Source organism: Bombina bombina, chromosome 4 (assembly GCF_027579735.1).
Source record: "Bombina bombina isolate aBomBom1 chromosome 4, aBomBom1.pri, whole genome shotgun sequence".
NCBI classification, from domain to species: domain Eukaryota; kingdom Metazoa; phylum Chordata; class Amphibia; order Anura; family Bombinatoridae; genus Bombina; species Bombina bombina.
In genome coordinates this window covers 227770876-227795525 of record NC_069502.1, presented here as the reverse complement: position 1 = coordinate 227795525, position 24650 = coordinate 227770876, and the positions used below count along the sequence as shown (strand labels likewise).

The 24650-nt window shown below is 39.7% G+C and overlaps 1 protein-coding gene across 5 annotated transcripts in view; it reads right to left on the bottom strand.

The window, feature by feature from the left end:
* Positions 1-24650, bottom strand: part of PAK2 (p21 (RAC1) activated kinase 2) — a 505361-nt gene that overhangs the window by 190383 nt on the left and 290328 nt on the right. For all 5 annotated transcript variants that reach the window (XM_053709811.1, XM_053709810.1, XM_053709809.1 and 2 more), the window contains 2 exons: positions 19557-19683; positions 7159-7222 (listed from right to left, as the gene is read on the bottom strand). In XM_053709811.1, coding sequence (XP_053565786.1) covers positions 7159-7222; positions 19557-19683 — 191 coding nt within the window. The remainder of the gene's footprint in view (positions 1-7158; positions 7223-19556; positions 19684-24650) is intronic.

Below are 24650 nucleotides of genomic sequence, written 5' to 3'. Positions count from 1 at the left end.
ACCCATATCAGAGCTTAAAATCCCTCCCCACCTCTCTAGTTTAGCGTATACATTTAGGTAGGAAAGACAAAGCAATGTCTGTAGCGGTGTCATTAGAACGGTCGGCAAAAATTTAAACAGTGAGGCCTGTAGACCATCATCATTCTGAAAGAAAATAATTTTTCACAAAGTAAGCATAAATTTTGTTTTCTTTCGTAAAATGATGGCCCACAGTGCACCATAAAATATAGGATTAATACCCAAGCTGATGGTCTATGTTACGCAAATGGTAGAACAAATTTACTGTCAGTTCTTATGAAGCCAACACTGTGGCCTGAAGGACTTTCCCGTCAAAAGCTGCTTTCAAATAATCAAAACCTCAAAGTTATAAACTCTGAAAAAAGTATGTAGAGAAGACATGTTGCAGCTTTGCAAATCTGCTTCAAAGATGCATCATTTTTAAAACCCCACAATGTTGCAACTGCTCTTGTAGAAGAGCTGAATACACTAGGAGGCAACTTTCACACCTTCGAGTAAGCCTTGTGAATCACTTATTTAAAGGGACAGTTGAATTTGTATTGTTTTAAAATAAAGATAAACCCTTTATTACCCATTCCCCGGTTTTGCATAACCAACACAGTTATATTAATATACCTTTTACCTCTGTGATAACCTTGTATCTAAGAACCTTCTTACAGCCCTCTGATCACATGACTGTGAATTATCTATTGACTTGCATTTAGTATTGTCTTGTGCTCTTAAATAACTCCCTGTGCATTAACACAGTGTTATCTATATGACCCACATGAACTTATCAGTCTCTTGTTGTGAAAAGCAATTTAAATAGCATGTGATAAGAGGCAGCCCTCAAGGGCTTAGAAATTAGCATGAGCCTACCCTAGGTTTAGTTTCAACTAAGAATACCAAGGGAACAAAGCAAAATTGATTATAAAAGTACACAAGTTGATTAAAAATTACAAGTACTATCTGGAATTATGAAAGTTTAATTTTGACTAGACTGTCCCTTTAAACCAAAAGCCCAATGCTACCTTAAATAGCTTTCTGCCCCTCACGAGTCTCAGAGTAGTAAAAAACAAACTAGAGGTTTGTCTGAAATCTTTAGTAGCTTGGAGATAGAACTTCAGTGTTGGCTACTTCAAGGTTATAAAAGAGCTGCTACTTAGAGTTGGCATGATCTGAACACGAAAGAACAACCATTTCTTGAATGGTGTTTTCTTTTGAAACTACCTTAGGAGGAAAGTCATATTTAGTACAAAAGTATAGCCCCCTCCTTGTCAATAATTAGAAATGGAGATCAAAAGAAAAGGTTGACAAAAACTCTCCTAGCTGAAGATTTTGCAAATAATAACAGTACTTGTAAAATTAGATATCAATGGAGTGCATTGGATCAAACAAAGAACCTTGTCATGCAGTGAAAAAGTAGATTCAGATTCAAGAGTGGAGAAATAAGAATCACAATTGCCTTAAAGGGACACTGAACCCAATTTTTTTCTTTTGTGATTCAGATAAAGCATGCACTTTTAAAGGCAAGGTAAACTAGTGCGCACTCGTTAACTACCTCTTAAATTACATACAAAATTAGCCTAAGTTTCATTCATCATTTTCCATATATGTCTTTCTATTACCGCAATTCTTACTTTGAAAGCTTCATCCTACAACGATTCCTCGTCCGCCCGAGTTTTGCATAAGAACACAGCATATTCTACGTCATACGAGCGCAGAGCGCATGTGTCCGACCCTAATCGTCTACACTATTCACCGCGCTCGTTCATGAGTTGCGCATGCTCCGTGAGACTAACACTGTACTGCATCAAACAGCTGCACAGAGATCGATCTAGTTACTAGTAAGTAAAAGCAAGTTCATCCTTTTTTTAATTTACATTTTTATGAGGACTACTGGCAATATTTCGTTTAAACACTTGAATGTTAATCCAATTACTATTCCATTAGCTTCTTATTATATAAATATGAATAAATGTTGGCAAGCTAATCGATATCTTTTATTTGCGCAATACAGGATAGTTTTTATTGACAACTTCTATATCGTTTTCAATAGTCAACAAGAAATATATATTGTTATATTTATGTTTCAACAATTTTTGTATTAAAATAATATCAGGCTGTCAGTCAATCAATGTATTGTAAAGTATTAGATTTCGCTATCTTTTTCAGAATCTATATTTTATTTTTATCTACATTTCAAACAATATAAATCATACACAATTAATTCATTTATTTTCTAAATTTAAAAGTTAGCAGAAATGTATCATCCTTTAATAATAATATTTCTTATTTTAAATAATTATAGACAAAAACAAAATATATACAGTACACGAGTCTGTCTGATACATTGAATGCAATGTATCTGACGAAAGTTGCGCATGCACATATAAAAATGTATCCGTGAACGCGCAAAATGCGGACATAGATATTGGGTGGGTTGGGTCTCTACGATGAGACAAAGAAAAACGGAAGTAGAAGCGGGGAGGAGTTTGAGAAGAAACAGTAGGGATAAAAAAAATTATTTTTCATAAAAATACGGTTTGAAAACTTTATAAAAACTTAGCGACTGCATTGCAGTGTTAAAGAGCAAACTATAGGTGTTTTCAGATGCAGCTAACTTTACCTTTACTTTAAGCAACTTTCTAATTGACTCCTATTATCAAATTTTCTTCAATCTCTTGGTATCTGTATTTGAAATGCAAGAATGTAAGTTTAGATGCCGGCCCATTTTTGGTGAACAAACTGGGTTGTTCTTGCTGATTGGTGGATAAATTCACCCACCAACAAACAAGTGCTTTCCATGGTTCTCAACCAAAAAAATAGCTTAGATGCCTTTATCAAATAAAGAAAGCAAGAGAACGAAGAAAAATTGATAATAGGTGTAAATTAGAAAGTTGCTTAAAATTGCATGCTCTATCTGAATCACGAAAGAAAACAATTTGAGTTCAGTGTTCCTTTAAGTCTAACGCCTGGGCAAAAGTCTGATCCTCAGAAAGTTTTGTCCAACTTCCTATGAAAAAGACAGATAAAGCAGAAATTTTATCTTTTAGAAAAAAATTAGCAGACAAACCCCTGTCAAGGCCATCCTGAGAAAAATTGAAGGAGTCTAGGAATTCTAAGGGAATACCCAGAAAACCTTCTGGAAGAACACCATTTAAAAAAATGCCTTCCAAATCCAATAATAAATTCTTTGTGTTCGAGGCTTTCTGGCCTGCTTCAAAGATTCAATAGCCGAATCTGAGAAAACTGTCTCAAAAATATGTGTTCAAGTTCCACGCCATTAAATGCAGAAATTAGAGATCCTGATGAAAGTAGAACCTTGAGACAAGTCTTGTCTCAGAGGGAGAAGCCATAGAGAGCAAGAAACATCTGCACTATATCCGCACACCAAGTCCTGCGGAGTTAGACTACTAGAAACGTTTTGCAGATATACAAACCTCAGGAACTGAAAGTAATTGCTGTGTATAGGAATGTGCAGCTAAGAGCCTAGAAGTCTATACTAGCCATAAATTGACCATTTAGATGAAGGGTAAAAAAAAAAACGGAGGAAAGTTCCCATTATGAATAATGAAAAAGTCCAGCAAACACTGTATAGATAATGGATTCAATCTATAACAGGGCACTGCACAACCCTGTATCCATATGCAAAATTCAGAAAAAGAATAGCAGCACTCCAAAAATGATAATTACCAGTCCTTTATTGTAGCCAAAAGCACAAGTGAAGCAGCAACGTTTCGGACTACATGTCCATCATGCTATACCTACATCACTTCCACCTTATATACCCAAAAGGTGCACACCCACCAAATCACAATTAACACTTAGTATCCCAAAACCTAACTTAACAATTTAGTGACATATGCAAATATTCCAACATTATTTTTCTAAAACTTACTTTATACAAGTTAATAACTTATTCATCTTATACAAAAGAAAGAAAAATGTTACACAGATAATTGGAGGACATCAAAATATATCAAGGAAATTCTGTCTACCTACAAACACAGAATCATTTTTGTTTTTATTTTTCTTGTTACTTATTAATAACACTATTACAAAAACACTATTTGACTGTCAGAGACAATATTACACACTAAATGCCAAAAATGTTATTTCTACAGGAAAATAGACAGATCATACTCTTTATTCATACCCATTGGTACTAGTGAGTTTAGAGTAAAGATCCAAAATGCCTCTCTCTGCTTGAGGTACTGCTCTCTATCACCTCCTCGCCTACAGGGAGAGATATGCTCTAATACTTGGAATCTCAATTGACTAACCCCATGTTGGGCCTCCATGAAATGAGTGGCCACTGGTTATTTCTCCTAATACTTGACTTATGCTCGGTGATCCTATCCCTAACCCTGCGGGTCGTCTCACCTATATAAATAAGGCCACACGGGCACTTAAGGAGGTATATCGCAAAGTCAGTATTACATGTTAAAAATTCTTTAATCCAAATTTTTTTTTTTCCCCCCAGATTGAAAGGACTGGTAATTATCATTTTTGGAGTGCTGCTATTCTTTTTCTGAAAGTTCCCATTATACCAGTGGGAATCCTGACCAACTTGTTCATGGATGTTAATGCGGAACAAGAGACAAAAGTATAACATTTGAAAAAAGTATGTAGAGAGAGGACCAAGTTGCAGCTTCATTTTTTAAAGCCCAGGAAGAGGAGACAGCTCTTGTGGAATGAGCTGTAATTCTCTCAAGAGGCTGCTGAGCAGCAGTCTCATAAGCAAAACTAATTATACTTCTCAACTAGAGGGAAAGAGAAGTAGCAGTAGCTTTCTGACCTTTACGCTTTCCAGAAAAACAAACAAACAGGGCAGAGGACTGGCGAAAATCCTTAGTCGCCTGTAGGTAGAATTTTAGAGCACACACAACATCCAAGTTGGGCAACAAACATTCCTTATGAGAAGAAGGGTTAGGACAGAGAAGGAAAAACAATTTCCTGATTAATATTTCTATCGGAAACCACTTAAGGAAGAAAACCCAACTTGGTACGAAGAACCGCCTTATACGCATGAAAGATAAGGGAAGGTGAATCACACTGCAAAGCAGAAGAGATAGCAATAAGAAACAAAACCTTCCAAGATAACTTAATATCTATGGAATGCAATGGCTCAAACGGAGCCTGTTAGAGAACTTAAAGAACAAGGTTAAGGCTCCAAGGAGGAGCAACAGACTTAAACACAGACCTGATTCTGACCAGGGCCTGACATAAAGATTGAACATCTGGCACATACGCATAACAAGAGATAATGCAGAAATCTGACCCTTCAGAGAACTGACTGACAATCCCTTCTCCAGACCTTCCTGGAAAAAAAACAAAATCCAAGGAATCCTGACCCTACTCCAAGAGTAGCTCTTGGATTTATTTATATATATATATATATATATATATATATATATATATATATATATATATATATATATATATATATATATATATATATATATATATATATATTTTCTGTGATGTAAAAAAATTAGACAAAGATAAATCATTTCAGAACTTGTTCCACCTTTAATGTGACCTATAAACTGTACAACTTGATTGAAAAACAAACTGAAATTTCTAGGTGGAGGGAAGTAAAACTAAAAAACTAAAATAATATGGTTGCATAACTGGGGATGTAGCCGTGTTTAGGATTGAGCAATCACATTCAAAATCATGTTAAATAGGAGTCAGTACACATCTGCCATCATTTAAAATGCCTCTGATTAACCCCAAATAAAGTTCAGCTGTTCTAGTAGGTCTTTCCTGACATTTTCTTAGTCGCAACCTACAGCAAAAGCCATGGTTCGCAGAGAGCTTCCAAAGCATCAGAGGGATCTCATTGTTAAAAGGTATTAGTCAGGAGAACGGTACAAAAGAATTTCCAAGGCATTAGATATACCATGGAACACAGTGAAGACAGTCATCAAGTGGAGAAAATATGGCGCAACAGTGACATTACCAAGAACTGGACGTCCCTCCAAAATTGATGAAAAGACGAGAAGAAAACTGGTCTGGGAGGCCTACAGCAACATAAAAGGAGCTGCAGAAATATCTGGCAAGTACTGGCTGTGTGGTGCATGAGACAACAATCGCCCGTATTCTTCATATGTCTGGGCTATGGGGTAGAATGGCAAGACGGAAGCCTTTTGTTACAAAAAAAACATCCAAGCCCAGCTAAATTTTGCATAAACACATCTGAAGTTTCCCAAAAGCATGTCGCAAAAGGTGTTCTGGTTTGATGAAACCAAGATTAAACATTTTGGCCATAATTCCAAAAGATATGTTCGTCGCAAAAACAACACTGCATATAACCAAAAGAACACCATACCCACAGTGAAGCATTTTGGTGGCAGCATCATGCTTTGGGTCTGTTTTTCTTCAGCTGGAACTGGGGCCTTAGTCAAGGTAGAGGGAATTATGAACAGTTCCAAATACCAGACAATATTGGCACAAAACCTTCAGCTTTCTACCAGAAGCCTTAACATGAAGAGGAACTTCATCTTTCAGCATGACAACATCCCAATGCATACATCCAAATCAACAAAGGAATGGCTTCACCAGAAGAAGATTAAAGTTTTGGAATGGCCCAGTCACAGCCCAGACCTGAATCCAATCGAAAATCTGTGGGGTGATCTTAAGTGGGCTGTGCACAAGAGATGCCCTCACAATCTGACAGATTTGGAGTATTTTTGCAAACAAGAGTGGGCAAATCTTGCCAAGTCAAGATGTGCCATGCTGAAAAACTCATACCCAAAAAAAAAAGAGTGCTGTAATAAAATCAAAGGGTGATTCAACAAAGTATTAGTTTAAGGGTGTGCACACTTATGCAAAAAATATTATTTTAGTTTTTTATTTCTACTTCCATCCACCTAAAAGATTTTAGTTTGTTTTGCAATTGAGTTGTACAGTTTATAGGTCACAATAAAGGTGGAAAAAGTTCTGAAATGATTTATCTTTGTCTCATTTTTTTACATCACAGAAACATGACATTTTAACAGGTGTGTGTAGACTTTTTACTTACATACACATACACACACATATATACATACACACACACACACACACACACACACACGTGAACACAGGTGAAATGCATGGTAAATTGTGTACTGCGTCATCTGAAAGCAACAACAAAGAAATACAGATACTCACCCCTGCCCAATCTTTTCATATCTGGTGTATTTTTTCTTTGGATCTCCTATGCTTACTATAGTTCCTGCAGACACATTAAACACATTATTTAGAAATGTAACAATCACAGCTAACCGGAAAAAAAACATAAGAGGAGATATTGCAAAGGTTTCACATTTTAGCTCAGAGAGCCTAAAATAACAATTTATGTAAGAACTTACCTGATAAATTAATTTCTTTCACAGTGGCAAGAGTCCATGAGCTAGTGACGAATGGGATATACATTCCCAAACCTCAAAATGCCTATAAATACTCTTAATCTCACTCATACTTTAGTTTAATGTGTAGCCAAGAAGTGAGGTGTAAAAGGAGTAAAAAGCATACAAAAACATAATAAATTAATTTCTTTCATATCCTACCAGGAGGGGCAAAGTTTCCCAAACCTCAAAATGCCTATAAATACACCCCTCACAACACCCACAATTTAGTTTAACGAATAGCCAAGTAGGGGGGTGAAAAGGAAAGGAGTAAAAAAGCATCAACAAAGGAATTTTGGAAATAATTGTGCTTTATACAAAAAAAATCATAACCACCATAAAAAGGGTGAGTCTCATGGACTCTTGCCAATATGAAAGAAATTAATTTATCAGGTAAGTTCTTACATAAATTACATTTCTTTCATGTAATTGGCAAGAGTCCATGAGCTAGTGACCCAAGATGTGGAACTCCACACAAGAGTCACTAGAGAGGGAGGGATAAAATAATAACAGCCATTTTCCGTCTGAGAAAATTAAATCCACAACCAAAAAAATAAGTTTTTCTCATAAATGAAAGAAAAAAAAACTTAAAACATATGCAGAGGAATTAAACTGAAACTGCTGCCTGAAGAACTTTTCTACCAAAAACTGCTTCCGAAGAAGCAAATACATCAAAACAGTAGAATTTTGTAAGTGTATGCAAAGAAGACCAAGTTGCTGCTTTGCAAATCTGATCAACTGAAGCTTCATTCTTAAAAGCCCACGACATGGAGACTGATCTAGTAGAATGAGCTGTAATTCTCTGAGACGGGGCCTGACCCGACTCCAAATAAGCCTGATGAATCAAAAGCTTTAACCAAGATGCCAAGGAAATGGCAGAAGCCTTCTGACCTTTCCTAGAACCAGAAAAGATAACAAATAGACTAGAAGTCTTCCTGAAATTTCTAGTAGCTTCAACATATTTCAAAGCTCTTACCACATCCAAAGAACGTAAGGATTTCTCCAAAGAGTTCTTAGGATTAGGACACAAAGAAGGGACAACAATTTCTCTATTAATGCTGTTAGATTTCACAACTTTAGGTAAGAATTTAAATTAAGTCCGCAAAACTGCCTTACCTGATGGAAAAATCAGAAAAGTTGATTCACAAGAGAGCAGATAATTCAGAAACTCTTCTAGCAGAAGAGATAGCCAAAAGGAAGAACACTTTCCAAGAAAGTAGTTTAATGTCCAAAGACTGCATAGGCTCAAAAGGAGGAGCCTGTAAGGCCTTCAAAACCAAATAAAGACTCCAAGGAGGAGAGATTGATTTAATGACAGGCTTGATACGGACCAAAGCCTGTACAAAACAGTGAATATCAGGAAGCTTAGTAATCTTTATGTGAAATAAAACAGAAAGAGAAGAGATTTGTCCCTTTAAGGAACTTGCAGACAAACCTTTATCCAAACCATCCTGAAGAAACTTTAAAATTCTAGTAATTCTAAAAGAATGCCAGGAGAATTTATGAGAAGAACACCATGAAATATGTCTTCCAAACTCGATAGTAAATCTTCCTAGAAACAGATTTACGAGCCTGTAACATAGTATTAATCACCGAGTCAAACCTCTATGACTAAGCACTAGGCGTTCAATTTCCATACCTTCAAATTTAATGATTTGAGATCCTGATGGAAAAACGGACCTTGAGACAGAAGGTCCAGCCTTAATGGAAGTGGCCGAGGATGGCAGCTGGACATCCGAACAAGATCCGCATACCAAAACCTGTGAAGCCATGCTGGAGCTACCAGCAAAACAAACAATTGTTCCATGATGATTTTGGAAATCACTTTTGGAAGAAGAACTAGAGGCGGAAATATATAAGCAGGTTGGTAACACCAAGGAACTGCCAACGCATCCACTGCTTCTGTCTGAGGATCCCTGGACAGGTACCTGGGAAGTTTCTTGTTTAGATGGGAAGCCATCAAGTCAATTTCTGGAAGACCCCACATCTGAACAATCTGAGAAAACACATCTGGATGGAGCGACCACTCCCCCGGATGTAAAGTCTGACGGCTGAGATAATCCGCTTCCCAATTGTCTATACCTGGGATATGAACCGCAGAAATTAGACAGGAGCTGGATTCCGCCCAAGCAAGTATCCGAGATAATTCTTTCGTAGCTTGGGGACTGTGAATCCCACCCTGATGATTGACATATGATACAGTTATTGTCTGTCTGAAAACAAAATAACGGTTCTCTCTTCAACAGAGGCCACACCTGAAGAGCCCTGAAGATAGCACGGAGTTCTAAAATATTGATTGGTAACCTCGCCTCTTGAGGTTTCCAAACCCCATGTGCTGTCAGAGATCCCCAGACAGCTCCCCATCCTGAAAGACTTGCATCTGTTGTGATCACAGTCCAGGTTGGACAAACAAAAGAGGCCCCTTGAATTATACGATGGTGATCTAACCACCAAGTCAGAGAGAGTCTAACCTTGGGATTTAAGGATATTAATTGTGATATCTTTGTATAATCCCTGCACCATTGGTTCAGCATACAAAGCCGGAGAGGTCTCGTATGAAAACGAGCAAAAGGGATCGTGTCCGATGCTGCAGTCATGAGACCTAAAACTTCCATGCACATAGCCACTGGAGGGAATGACGGAGACTGAAGGTTCCGACAAGCTGAAACCAATTTTAAACGTCTCTTGTCTGTTAGAGACAGAGTCCTGGACACTGAATCTATCTGGAAACCTAAAAAGGTGACCCTTGTCTGAGGAATCAAAGAACTTTTTGGTAAATTGATCCTCCAACCATGTCTCTGAAGAAACAACACTAGTTGATTTGTGTGAGATTCTGCAGAATGTAAAGACTGAGCTAGCACCAAGATATCGTCCAAATAAGGAAACACTGCAATACCCTGTTCTCTGATTACAGAGAGTAGGGCACCGAGAACCTTCAAAAAGATTCTTGGAGCGGTCGCTAGGCCAAAACGGAAGAGCGAAAAATTGGTAATGCGCGTCTAGAAAAGAGAATCTAAGAAACTGATAATGGTCTGGATGAATCGGAATATGAAGATAAGCATCCTGTAAGTCTATTGTGGACATATAATGCCCTTGCTGAACAAAAGGCAGAATAGTCCTTATAGTCACCATCTTGAAAGTTACACAACGATTCAAAATTTTTAGATCCAGAACTGGTCTGAATAAATTTCCTTTCTTTGGGACAATGAATAGATTTGAATAAAACCCCAGACCCTGTTCCTGAAATGGAACTGGCATGATTACCCCTGAAAGCTCTAGGTCTGAAACACACTTCAGTAAAAGCCTGAGCCTTTACTCGATTTGCTGGGATGCGCGAGAGAAAAAAAAAATCTTCTCACAGGAGGTCTTACTCTGAATCCTATTCGATACACCTGAGAGACAATACTCAGAATCCATTGATTTCGGACAGATCTGCCCCCTACCAGCTGAGCTGGAATGAGGGCCGCATCTTCATGCGGACTTGGGGTCTGGCTTTGGTTTCTTAAATGGCTTGGATTTATTCCAGTTTGAAGAAGGTTTCCAATTGGAAACAGATTCCTTGGGGTAAGGATTAGGTTTCTGTTTCTTAATTTGTTGAAAGGAACGAAAGCGGTTAGAAGCTTTAGATTTACCCTTAGGTCTTTTATCCTGAGACAAAAAACTCCCTTCCCCCCAGTGACAGTTGAAATAATTGAATCCAACTGAGAACCAAATAACTTATTACCTTGGAAAGAAAGTGATAGCAATCTAGACTTAGAAGTCATGTCAGCATTCCAAGATTTAAGTCACAAAGCTCTTCTAGCTAAAATAGCTAAAGACATAGATTTAACATCAATTTTGATGATATCAAAAATGGCATCACAAATAAAATGATTAGCATGTTGAAGCAAGCAAACAATGCTAGACAAATCAGAATTCAATTCTTGTTGCGCTAAATCAGTGAATTTGCAACCTTTTTTTGCCGTGGCACACTTTTTTACATGAAAAAATCCTGTGGCACACCACCATCCCAAAATTTTACAAAATCACACATTGTAGCCTAATACAGGATATTATCGTAATGATGAATGAATGTCAATGTCATGGTTGTAAATGATGCCTGATGAGCCTGTCACATACCTCCCAATATTTCAAAATTTGAAAGACGGACACCCCCGCACTGTTGTCAGTCTGCCGCGGCACACCTGAGGATCTCTCACGGCACACTAGTGTGCCACAGCACACTGGTTGAAAAACACTGGGCTAAATGTTCCAACCAAAAAGTTGATGCAGCTGAAACATCAGCCAAAGAAATTGCAGGCCTGAGAAGATGACCAGAATATAAATAGGCTTTCCTTAGATAAGATTCAAGTTTCCAATCGAAAGGATCTTTAAAAGAAGTACTATCTTCCATAGGAATAGTAGTACGTTTAGCAAGAGTAGAGATAGCCCCATTAACTTTGGGGATCTTTTCCCAAAACTCCAATGTAACTGCTGGCAAAGGAGACATATTTTTAAACCTTGAAGAAGGAATAAAAGATGTACCAGGCCTATTCTATTCCTTAGAAATCATATCAGAAATAACATCAGGAACTAGAAAAACTTCTGGAGTAACCACAGGAGGTTTATAAACAGAATTTAAACGTTTACTAGTTTTAATATTAAGAGGACTAGTCTCCTCAATATCCAATGTAATCAACACTTCAGTGTCAATATCTGAAGAAGGATCTTCTGAATCAGATAGATCGTTGTCGGTCATTTGAAAATTCCTCAACTTTGAGAAGTTTTAAAAGACCTTTTACGTCTATTAGGAGGCATATTGGCAGACAGAGTCTTCTGAATAGAATCGGAAATAAAATCTTTTAAATTCACAGGTATATCTTGTATATTAGATGTTGAAGGAACAGCAACAGGCAATGTACTATTACTGATGGACACATTATCTGCATGTAAAAGTTTATCATGACAACTATTACAAACCACAGCTGGAGATATAATCTCCACTACAACAAATGCACTTAGCTTTGGTAGAACTGTTATCAGGCAGCAGGGCTCCAACAGTGATTTCTGAGACAGGATCAGATTGAGACATCTTGCAAAATGTAAGAGACAAAACATATAAAGCAAAATTATCAATTTCCTTACATGATAGTTTCAGGAATGGAAAAACAAAATGCAAACAGCATAGCCCTCTGACATAGAAAAAAGGCATATAGGAATAGGGTTTTAAATAATGAAATTATTCGGCGCCAAGTACAACACACAACGTAACTGAATATTTGACGCTAACAACATCCTGAAAAGACACACTCTTGTCATTAACGACGCAACCTTGTGTAAGAAACTCAGCGTCAACTAAGATGCCGGAAATTACGAATTTGCGTCAACGGACGTACCTTTGCGCCAAAAAATATAATAAACTTTGGCATTTTGCACCCTCGCTGACCTAATTTTGCCCGTGAAATTGAAAGAAAAAAAAAAGTCAATTTGAAAAAAGACTAAACCCCAGGTAAGAAAAATATTTCCTAAATATGTTTTTCCCCAAATATGAAACTGACAGTCTGCAAAAGGAAATCCATAAACCTGACTCATGGCAAATATAAGTACAATACATATATTTAGAACTTTATATTAATGCTAAAGTGCCAAACCATAGCTGAGGGTGTCTTAATAAAAACATAATTTCTGCTTACCTGATAAATTTATTTCTCTTGTGATGTATCGAGTTCACGGATTCATCCATACTTGTGGGATATTCTCCTTCCTTACAGGAAGTGGCAAAAAGAGCACCCACAGCTCCACCCCCCAGTCATTCGACCGAAGGCTAGGAAGAAAAAGGAGAAACTATAGGGTGCAGTGGTGACTGAAGTTTTTTAAATAAAAATATACTGCCTGTCTTAAATAAACAGGGCGGGCCGTGGACTCGATACATCACAAGAGAAAGTAATTTATCAGGTAAGCATAAATTCTGTTTTCTCTTGTAAGATGTATCGAGTCCACGGATTCATCCTTTACTTGTGGGATACCAATACCAAAGCTTTAGGACACGGATAAAGGGAGGGACAAGACAGGTACCTTAAACGGAAGGCACCACTGCTTGTAGAACCTTTCTCCCAAAAATAGCCTCCGAAGAAGCAAAAGTATCGAATTTGGAAAAAGTATGAAGTGAAGACCAAGTCGCCACCTTACAAATCTGTTCAACAGAAGCCTCATTTTTAAAAGCCCATGTGGAAGCCACTGCTCTAGTAGAATGAGCAGTAATTCTTTCAGGAGGCTGCTGGCCAGCAGTCTCATAAGACAAACGGATGATGCTTTTCAGCCAAAAGGAAAAAGAGGTAGCCGTAGCCTTTTGACCTCTCTGCTTACCAGAATAAACAACAAACAACGAAGATGTTTGACGGAAATCTTTAGTTGCTTGTAAGTAAAACTTTAAAGCACGAACCACATCAAGATTGTGCAACAGACGTTCCTTCTTTGATGAAGGATTAGGACACAGTGAAGGAACAACAATCTCCTGATTGATATTCCTATTAGAAACAACCTTAGGAAGAAACCCAGGTTTGGTACGCAAAACCACCTTATCTGCATGGAAAACAAGGTAAGGTGAGTCACACTGTAAAGCAGATAACTCAGAAACTCTTTGAGACGAAGAGATAGCTACTAAAAACAAAACTTTCCAAGATAGAAGCTTAATATCTATGGAATGCATAGGTTCAAACGGAACCCCTTGAAGAACTTTAAGAACTAAGTTTAGGCTCCATGGTGGAACAACAGGTTTAAATACAGGCTTGATCCTGACCAAGGCCTGACTAAATGCTTGAACGTCTGGGACATCTGCCAGACGTTTGTGTAAAAGAATAGACAAAGCAGATATTTGTCCTTTTAAGGAACTAGCTGATAATCCCTTCTCTAATCCTTCTTGGAGAAAAGACAATATTCTAGGAATCCTAAACTTACTCCACGAGTAACTCTTGGATTCACACCAATAAAAATATTTGCGCCAAATCTTATGATAAATCTTCCTGGTGACAGGCTTTCTAGCTTGAATCAGGTTATCAATGACCAACTCAGAGAAACCACGCTTTGAAAGAATCAGGCGTTCAATCTCCAAGCAGTCAGACGCAGAGAAATTAGATTTGGATGCGTGAATGGACCTTGGATTAGAAGGTCTTCCTCATTGGCAAAGTCCACAGTGGAACCGATGACCTGTCCACTAGGTCTGCATACCAAGTCCTGCGTGGCCACGCAGGTGCTATCAGAATCCCTGAAGCTCTCTCCTGCTTGATTCTGGCAACCAGACATGGGAGGAGAGGAAACGGTGGAAATACATAGGCCAGATTGGGGATCCCGGGACCTGGACCCGTAACGAGGAAGTTTGGCATTCTGACGGGACGCCATCAGATCCAATTCTGGTGTGCCCCATAGCTGAGTCAGCTGGGCAAATACCTCCAGATAGAGCTCCCACTCCCCCGGATGAAAAGTCTGATGACTTAGGAAATCCACCTCCCAGTTCTCTACCCCTGGGATATGGATTGCTGAGAGATGGCAAGAGTGATCCTCTGCCCATCGGATTATTTTGGTTACCTCCATCATCGCTAGAGAACTCCGTGTTCCTCCTTGATGATTGATATAAGCTACAGTCGTGATGTTGTCCGACTGAAATCTGATGAATTTGGCCACAGCTAGCTGAGGCCACGCCTGGAGCGCATTGAATATCGCTCTCAGTTCTAGAATGTTTATCGGGAGTAGAGTTTCCTCCCGAGACCATAAGCCCTGTGCTTTCAGAAAGTTCCAGACTGCACCCCAGCCTAGCAGGCTGGCATCTGTCGTTACTATGAGCCACTCCGGCCTGCGGAAACACATTCCCTGAGACAGGTGGTCCTGAGACAACCACCAGACAAGAGAATCTCTGGTCTCCTGGTCCAGATGCAGTTGAGGAGATAAATCTGCATAATCCCCATTCCACTGTTTGAGCATGCATAGTTGCAGTGGTCTGAGGTGTAGGCGGGCAAAAGGAACTATGTCCATTGCCACTACCATGAGTCCGATTACCTCCATACACTGAGCCACTGATGGCTGAGGAATGGAATGAAGAGCTTGGTGAGTGGTTAAGAGTTTTGATTTTCTGACCTCCGTCAGAAATATTTTCATTTCTACTGAGTCTATCAGAGTCCCTAGGAAGGAAACTCTTGTGAGAGGGAAGAGAGAACTCTTTTATGTTCACCTTCCACCCGTGAGATCTCAGAAAAGCCAACACGATGTCCGTGTGCGACTTGGCTAGCTGGAAAGTCGACGCCTGAATCAAGATGTCGTCTAGATAAGGCGCCACTGCTATGCCCCGCGGTCTTAGAGCCGCCAAAAGGGACCCTAGCACCTTTGTGAAAATTCTAGGAGCCGTGGCCAACCCGAAGGGAAGGGCCACGAACTGGTAATGCCTGTCCAGAAAGGCGAATCTGAGGAATTGATGATGATCTCTGTGAATAGGGATGTGTAGATACGCATCCTTTAAGTCCACGGTAGTCATATATTGACCCTCCTGGATCAATGGTAGAATAGTCCGAATAGTCTCCATCTTGAATGATGGAACTCTGAGGAATTTGTTTAGAATTTTGAGATCCAAGATTGGTCTGAAAGTTCCCTCTTTTTGGGAACCACTAACAGGTTTGAGCAAAACCCTAGCCCTTGTTCCGCTTTTGGAACTGGGCGGATTACTCCCATGGTATGTAGGTCTTCTACACAGCGTAAGAACACCTCTCTCTTTGTCTGGTTTGCAGATAATTGAGAAATGTGAAATCTCCCCCTTGGGGGAGAGTCTTTGAAGTCTAGAAGATATCCCTGGGACACAATTTCTAAGGCCCAGGAATCGTGAACATCTCTTGCCCAAGCCTGAGCGAAGAGAGAGAGAGTCTGCCCCCTACTAGATCCGGTCCCGGATCGGGGGCTACCCCTTCATGCTGTCTTAGAGGCAGCTGCAGGCTTCTTGGCCTGTTTACCCTTGTTCCAAGCCTGGTTAGGTCTACAGACTGACTTGGATTGGCCAAAATTCCCCTCTTGCTTTGCAGCAGGGGAAGCTGAAGCGGGACCACCCTTGAAGTTCTGAAAGGAACGAAAATTATTTTGTTTGGTCCTCATTTTATTTATTCTATCCGGAGAGAGGGCATGGCCTTTCCCTCCAGTGATGTCTGAAATAATCTCTTTCAGTGCAGGCCCGAATAGGGTCTTTCCTTTGAAAGGAATGTTCAAAAGTTTAGAACATCAGCAGACCAGGACTTAAGCCATAACGCCCTGCGTGCTAAAATGGCAAAACCTGAATTCTTTGCCGCTAATTTAGCCAGTTGGAAAGCGGCATCTGTAATGAAAGAATTAGCCAACTTAAGGGCCTTAATTCTGTCCATAATATCCTCTAAAGAAGTCTCCATCTGAAGAGCCTCTTCTAGAGCCTCGAACCAGAAAGCAGCTGCAGTAGTTACAGGAACAATGCACGCAATAGGTTGGAGAAGAAAACCTTGATGAACAAAAATTTTCTTCAGGAGACCCTCTAATTTTCTATCCATAGGATCTTTGAAAGCACAACTGTCCTCAATAGGTATAGTTGTACGCGTAGCTAGAGTAGAAATAGCTCCCTCCACCTTAGGAACTGTCTGCCACGAGTCCCGCATGGTGTCAGCTATAGGAAATATTTTGTTAAAAACAGGAGGGGGAGCGAACGGAATACCTGGTCTATCCCACTCCTTAGTAACAATATTCACAATCCTCTTAGGGACTGGAAAAACATCAGTGTAAACAGGAACCTTTAAGTATTTGTCCATTTTACACAATTTCTCTGGGACCACTATAGGGTCACAATCATCTAGAGTCGCTAATACCTCCCTGAGCAATAAGCGGAGGTGTTCAAGCTTAAATTTAAAGGCTGTGATATCAGAATCTGTCTGAGGGAGCGTCTTTCCTGAATAAGAAATTTCTCCCTCAGATAACAAATCCCTTACCCCTACTTCAGAACATTGTGAGGGTATATCGGATACGGCTACTAAAGCGTCAGACGGCTCAGCATTTGTTCTTAACCCAGAGCTGTCACGCTTTCCTTGTAAACCAGGCAGTTTGGATAAAACCTCTGTGAGGGTTGTATTCATAACTGTGGCCATGTCTTGTAAAGTAAATGAATTTGACGCACTAGAGGTACTAGGCGTCACTTGTGCGGGCGTTACTGGTTGTGACACTTGGGGAGAGCTAGATGTTAAACCCTCATTTCCTTCTGTCTGAGAATCATCTGTTGCAAAATTTTTAAGTGCTAAAATATGCGCTTTATAATTTATAGACATATTAGTGCAAGTGGGACACATTCTAAGAGGGGGTTCCACAATGGCTTCTAAACACATTGAACAAGGATTTTCCTTGGTGTCAGACATGTTAAACAGGCTAGTAATGTAACAAGCAAGCTTGGAAAACACTTTAATCAAAGCAAATAACACTTAGAAAAAAACGGTACTGTGCCTTTAAGAGAAAAAAAGCTGCACAAACTCTGCAAAACAGTGTAAAAAAGCAGTAAACTCAACGAAATTTTTACAGTAGCATCATAAATCCTTAGTAACTTTGCACAGCTATGCAAATAAACAATTAACCCCTTAATGTAAAAACCGGATTGACAAAACGTAAAAAAACCGGTAAAAAACGTTCAGCACCTTGCCACAGCTCTGCTGTGGCGCCTACCTGCCCTTTAGGAACGATTTGTGGGGAAAAAAAACTTCTTTACAGCCCTCAAACAGAGTAGGAACCTCTGGAGAAGCAGCTGGATGTCTCTGAGGAAAAGAAACTGCGCAACTGAGGCGCGAAAATAGGCCCCTCCCACCTCACTCAATGTTATGGGGCCTAAAAGAAACACAACAGAGTGTTTCTTAAACTAGCCATGTGGGTTAATAACCCTTAAACAAGCCACAAAGAGCCCTTAAAGTCCCTCAAAAAACGTTATATTTGAATTTTTTTTATAAATAAACAAAAAGTTTTTTCCTATCAGTGTCACCAGTAACTAATGAGCCCTTTATGCAAGCTTGGATTCCTACTAAGTGTCTGAATACAGCTTACCTTTCCCTCATGGGGATATTGCCAGCCTTTTCTAGAACTATCAGTCTGTCTAGAAAAAAAATAGACTGAACATACCTCAATGCAGTTTAGCCTGCAAACCGTTCCCCCAACTGAAGTTTTCCTGTACTCTTCAGCCCTTGTGAGAACAGCAGTGGATCTTAGTTACAAAGTGCTAAGATCATCATCCTCCTTGCAGAAATCTTCATCCCTTTTCTGCCAGAGTAAATAGTACACACCGGTACCATGTAAAATAACAAACTTTTGCTTGAGAAAATGAAAACTAAAATTTTTGTCACCACACTCACTTTACCCTTCCTAGTACTTAGAGTAGGCAAAGAGAATGACTGGGGGGTGGAGCTAAGGGAGGAGCTATATAGACAGCTCTGCTGTGGGTGCTCTCTTTGCCACTTCCTGTAAGGAAGGAGAATATCCCACAAGTATGGATGAATCCGTGGACTCGATACATCTTACAAGAGAAAACATACTTACCGAAAGACACCCATCCACATATAGCAGATAGCCAAACCAGTACTGAAACGGTTATCAGTAGAGATAATGGAATAAGAGAGTATATCGTCGATCTGAAAAGGGAGGTAGGAGATGAATCTCTATGACCGATAACAGAGAACCTATGAAATAGATCTCCCGTGAGGAAAACCATTGCATTCAATAGGTGATAGTCCCTTCACATACTTCTGACATTCACAGTACTCTGAGAGGAACCAGGCTTCAAAATGCTGAGAAGCGCATATCTACGTAGAAATCTTAGCACAAACTTACTTCACCACCTCCATAGGAGGCAAAGTTTGTAAAACTGAATTGAGGGTGTGGTGAGCGGTGTATTTATAGGCATTTTGAGGTTTGGGAAACTTTGCCCCTCCTGGTAGGATTTGTATATCCCATACGTCACTAGCTCATGGACTCTTGCCAATTACATGAAAGAAATAATGAGCATTGTATTTTTATTTATGTAATTGTGAACATATAAAACTTCAGACACATTCTATTGTGTATTTTTAAAATTACTGATTGTTAGTCAAGAAATATATTTTGTCGACAGCTACGCAACTCTAATCATCTGTGAAGAGAAGAAAATTAACATACTCAGTCTCTCCATGATTTCTTCATCACTCATCTTGGTCTTTTTTTTCTGCCTGTCTGCATTCTTTGTTGCACTGTCTGCATCGCCAGCAGGAGGTGGTATTGGGTCAATCACAGAACGTGTGTACATCTTTTTAATATTAAGAAAAGAAAAAAAAAAAAAAGGAACACATTTGTAATTTTTCTATACAAAAGAGAATTTATGCTTACCTGATAAATGTGTTTCTTTTTAGATACGATGAGTCCACAGATTTCATCCTTACTTGTGGGATTACGCCTCCTGGTCAGCAGGAGGAGGCAAAGAGCACCACAGCAGAGCTGTATATATAGCTCCTCCCTTCCCTCCCACTCCAGTCAATCGACCGAAGTTAGGAAGAGAAAGGAAAAGCCAAGGTGCAGAGGTGACTGAAGATTAACAAAAATAAAGACCTGTCTTATAAAAACAGGGCGGGCCGTGGACTCATCGTATCTAAAAAGAAACAAATTTATCAGGTAAGCATAAATTCTCTTTTCTTTTTAAAGTTACGATGAGTCCACGGATTTCATCCTTACTTGTGGGATACAATACCAAAGCTATAGTACACGGATGAAAAGGGAGGGACAAGACAGGGAACCTAAACGGAAGGCGCCACTGCTTGAAGAACCTTTCTCCCAAAAACCGCCTCCGCCGAGGCAAAATTATCAAATTTGAAAATTTGGAAAAAATGTGAAGAGATGACCAAAATGCAACTTTGCAAATATGTTCAACAGAAGCATCAGCTTGGAATGACCATGAGGAAACAACAGCCCTAGTGGAATGAGCCGTAATCTTTTCAAGAGGCCGCAGTCCAGCAGTCTCATACGTAAAGCGGATGATACTCTTCAGCCAAAAGGAAAGAGGTAGCCTTAGCCTTCTGATACCCTACGTTTCCTGGAAAAAAGACAAAGAAAACGATTGTCGAAAATCCTTAGTCGCTTGTAAGTAGAACTGAAAAGCACAGATTATATCTAAATCAAGTAACAGACGTTCCTTCTTAGAAGAAGGATTAGGACACCAGGAAGGAACAACAATCTCCTGAATAATATTCTCTTTAAAACATTAGAAAGAAAAGCAGAATTTGTACGTAACACCACCTTATCCGAATGGAAAAAAGATAAGGAGAATCATAGAGAAATGCCAAAGCACAGATACTCTTCGAGTAGAGGATTAGCAACCCGAAATAAGACTTTCCAAGATAATAACATAATAGCCATGGAATGCATAGGGTCAAACGGAACCACAGGAAGAACTCCAAGAACTAAATTTAAACTCCAAGGAGGAGCAATTGGTTGAAACACCGTCCTGACTAATCAGAGTCTGACAAAAAAAAAATATTGTACAACAGGGACATCTGCCAGACGCTGATATAACTAAGTAGATAAAGCAGAGATCTGACCCTTTAGGGAATTCGCTGAAAAACCCTGCTCCAAGCCGGCTTGAAGAAAACACAAAATCCTGGGAATCCTAGCTCTACTCCATGAGCAACTCTTGGATTCACACCAATAAAGACATTTATGCCCTATTCTAAGGAGAATCTTCCTATTTACAGGCTAACATGCCTGAATTAAGGAATCTTATGACTGAATAAAAAAAACCTCGCTTGTACAGAATCAAGCGTCCAATCTCCAAGCAATCAGCTTTAGAAAAAACTAGACTTGGGTGGAAGAAGAGACCCTTAATAAGAGGTCCTTCCTCAACAGAAATGTCCAAGGTTGCAGAGATGACCTGCTCACCAGATCGGCATACCAAATCCTGCGAGGCCACGTAGAAGCGAGAAGGATCACTGAAACCTTCCCGAATTTGATGTGAACAATTATCTAGCAAAGAAGCGCAAACGGGGGAATAGAAATTCTAGGCCAAAAAAACCAAAGAACTGTCCAGGCAGTTATCATTTCGGACTGGGTGCCCTTGACCTGGACCCGAAACCCAAAGGCCAGGCAGTCTGACAAGACGTCACGAAATTCAACTCCGGCCGACCCCATTTAAAAATCAGGTTGGAGAATACTCCCAGATGGAGTCCCCACTCTGACGGAAAAGTCTGTCTACTCAGAAAAGACAAGTCCCAAGCGTCCACCCCTGGGATATGGATCGCTGACAGATAGCAAGAATGAAACTGGTCCGAAGCCAACTGAGGCCAGACCAGAAGAGCCGTGAAGCTTGCTCCCAGTTGCAGGAAGTCTATAAAAAGAACAGACTCCACTTGAGTTCACACTCTGCTAAATCATGTTCTCTGGAATAGGAGATCCAGAGACAATCACCATAGAAAAAAAGAGTTATATGAGGAGACAAGCTTGCATAGTCTTCAATCCATCATCTGAGGATGCCTATCTGTATAGGTCTGAGGCGGAACAAACAAATAGAAATTCAAGTTACACAAGGCGCTGCTCATTCTATCAACCTTAAAAGGATGAAGGTTGAATGGACCTCCCCGGGGATGAAACCAGTAACCCTCAAGTTGTTACAGAACTTGGTCACACAGTGCCTTAGCATGCTAAGCCATCTGTCCGGCAAATTTCCATTGCCGTCACCAGCAGCCCGAATACCTCTATATACAGAGCCACTGAAGGCCGAAAAGTGGACTGAAGGACTAAACCAGTATAGATAGACCCTGATTTCCTGACCACAGTCAAAAAATTCATCATTGATATGGAATGCATCATGATTCCCAAGAAAGCTACCCTTGTGCTTGGAACTAATTAACATTTTTCCAAAGTCACCTTCCACCCGTGAGCTCATGGGAAGGACAACACCATGTCCGTGTAAATCTTGCTTACAGTAAAGATGACACCTGTACTAGGATATTAGCCAGATAGGGCATTATTGTAACGCCCCGTAACTGAAGCACCGCCAACAGCGATCCCAGAGCCTCCGTAAGAACTCGGTACTGTGGAAGGACCATGAACGATGAAGAGTTTGTCAAGAAAGGCAAACCCTAGAACTGGAGACGATTCTCGGGAACGGCACATGAATGCACTTAACCCTCAAACCCATGACATAAATTGACCCTCTAGGATCAAGGAAGAAATGGAACAATTTAATTGTTACCATCTTGACGGACAGTACCCTTCTTAAAAATGATCTGAAAGGTCCTCTTTTTTGGGAACCACAACCCAACCAGTAAACTCAAATCCCGTACCAGTATTAGAACTGGAACAACCACTCCCAGGATCTGAAAGGTCTCCCACGCAGAGTAAGGGCGTCTCTTCCATTGTCTGATCCTCAGACAATCTTGAAATCAGAAACTGCCTCTGAGAGGAAAACATTTGAGCTCGAAACCAAACTTGCGCAAAAACAGAAAGTCAGCCCCCTAAGATCCAATCCCGGACCGGGGCATGTTCCCCATGCTGTCTTTGATTCAACAGCAGGTAATGTGCTCACCAAAATCTTGGTCTTAGAACATATTCCATAAAACAAGGCTCTAACCATAAGGTTCCAAGAGCCGGAACACAGTCACCTATGCTCCCAGTTTGATAACGGGAAGAGAAGAAATTGAAATAAAGGAATTAGTCAATTGAAAGTTTTACCTCGTCCTGGATTTTAACCATGGAAAGAACTAATAGCCTCATACAACCCATCAAACCAATATGCCGTCACACCAGTGACATTAACAAAGTACACAGACGGCTGCCATAGGAAACCCTGGATTGTGTCCCATTACTAAATGTTACCCCTAGGACTATCCTCTAAGGGTATGGAAGTTCTCATAGTGATAGTTGAAACTATTCCTTCCCCCCTAAGGAATGCTGTCCAGCCTCCTAGCTGATACGACAATGGGAAACAGTCTTTGAAGAAAACGCAGGGCACTACATCTGGGCCAGAAACTTTCGACGGAAACCTATGTGAAAAATTTGTGGCCATTGTTAACAGACTCAGACAGCAATCGCCGTAGAGGGAGTCGGTTTCAGAAAAGAAAAAATAAATTGGAGAAAACTTTCCATAGGAAACAATACAGATACTTTAATCTGAAAAGTAACTTTATCCTTGAGTGTGTTTGTTTCATCTTCAGACACGAGAGATGAACTAACAAAGGAACAGCTGAAAGTCATTTATTATAATGTACACCAAACAAAACGTTACTGTCTCTTTAAATGTTTGATAGTATGTATGTATGTATGTATGTATGTATGTATGTATGTATGTATGTATGTATGTATGTATTGGGTACTTGTAAAGCGCAGCTAATCACTCGTAAGGGTCTCAAGGCGCTGCATATTGTATCAACCACTGAAATCGAACCTGTAACCCTTGGGCTGCTACAAAGTTTAGCCCCAGTGTCTTAGCATGCTGAGCTATCTGACCAGCTATACTTATTTATGTGTGTTTTTATACCATCCTAAGTCACAAAGGATGAAATAACAAGAAACAGCTGCAATTCTTTTAATAAAACTTATACACAAAAAAATTGTACTGTCTCTTTAAATTTTAAAAGAGCATCTTATTTCTGTCGTGCAGAAACAAACCAATATTAATATCAATATTGCTGTAACTAGACATTGCTAAGGACATCAAAGCAATGTCTATGCAAGGAACCGCAGAGCACTGCCTGTGGGTGAGTAATAATTGTGAACACTATAGGTAGAAAAATGCGGAAAGTATTGACCGGTGTCACCAGACTTCTATCAATCACTTTAGAAGGAGTATTAAAAAAAATATATGTTACCATCTCTTTAAATTTTAAAGGGGTAACATTTTTCCTTTTTAATAATTTGCAGCAAATAGGGCAAAAAACTGCGTAAATTTTTTTGCTAGTTTATCATCACCCCTCAGCAGTATCTCCCTCTGAGTAGTATGTACTCTACACCGGGGCCGCACCGCAACTCAAAGCAAAGACTATGCAATGGCCCTTTGTGTATGTGTTTCAAATATAAAATATGGTAAAACATATCTCCTTGTCACCCCTCAGCATCTTTATAAAAATGAGCCATATAGAGAGGGGAAACCGGGCGCGTTACTCACAATAACCACCCTCATGTGTGTTGACATAATTTATCCCCCGGTTGGCATGTAGATCTATTGAACCGCCAGGAGATGATTAAAAGTGTGTCATTAACTGTACTGTCTCTATTTCAAGCTCATAG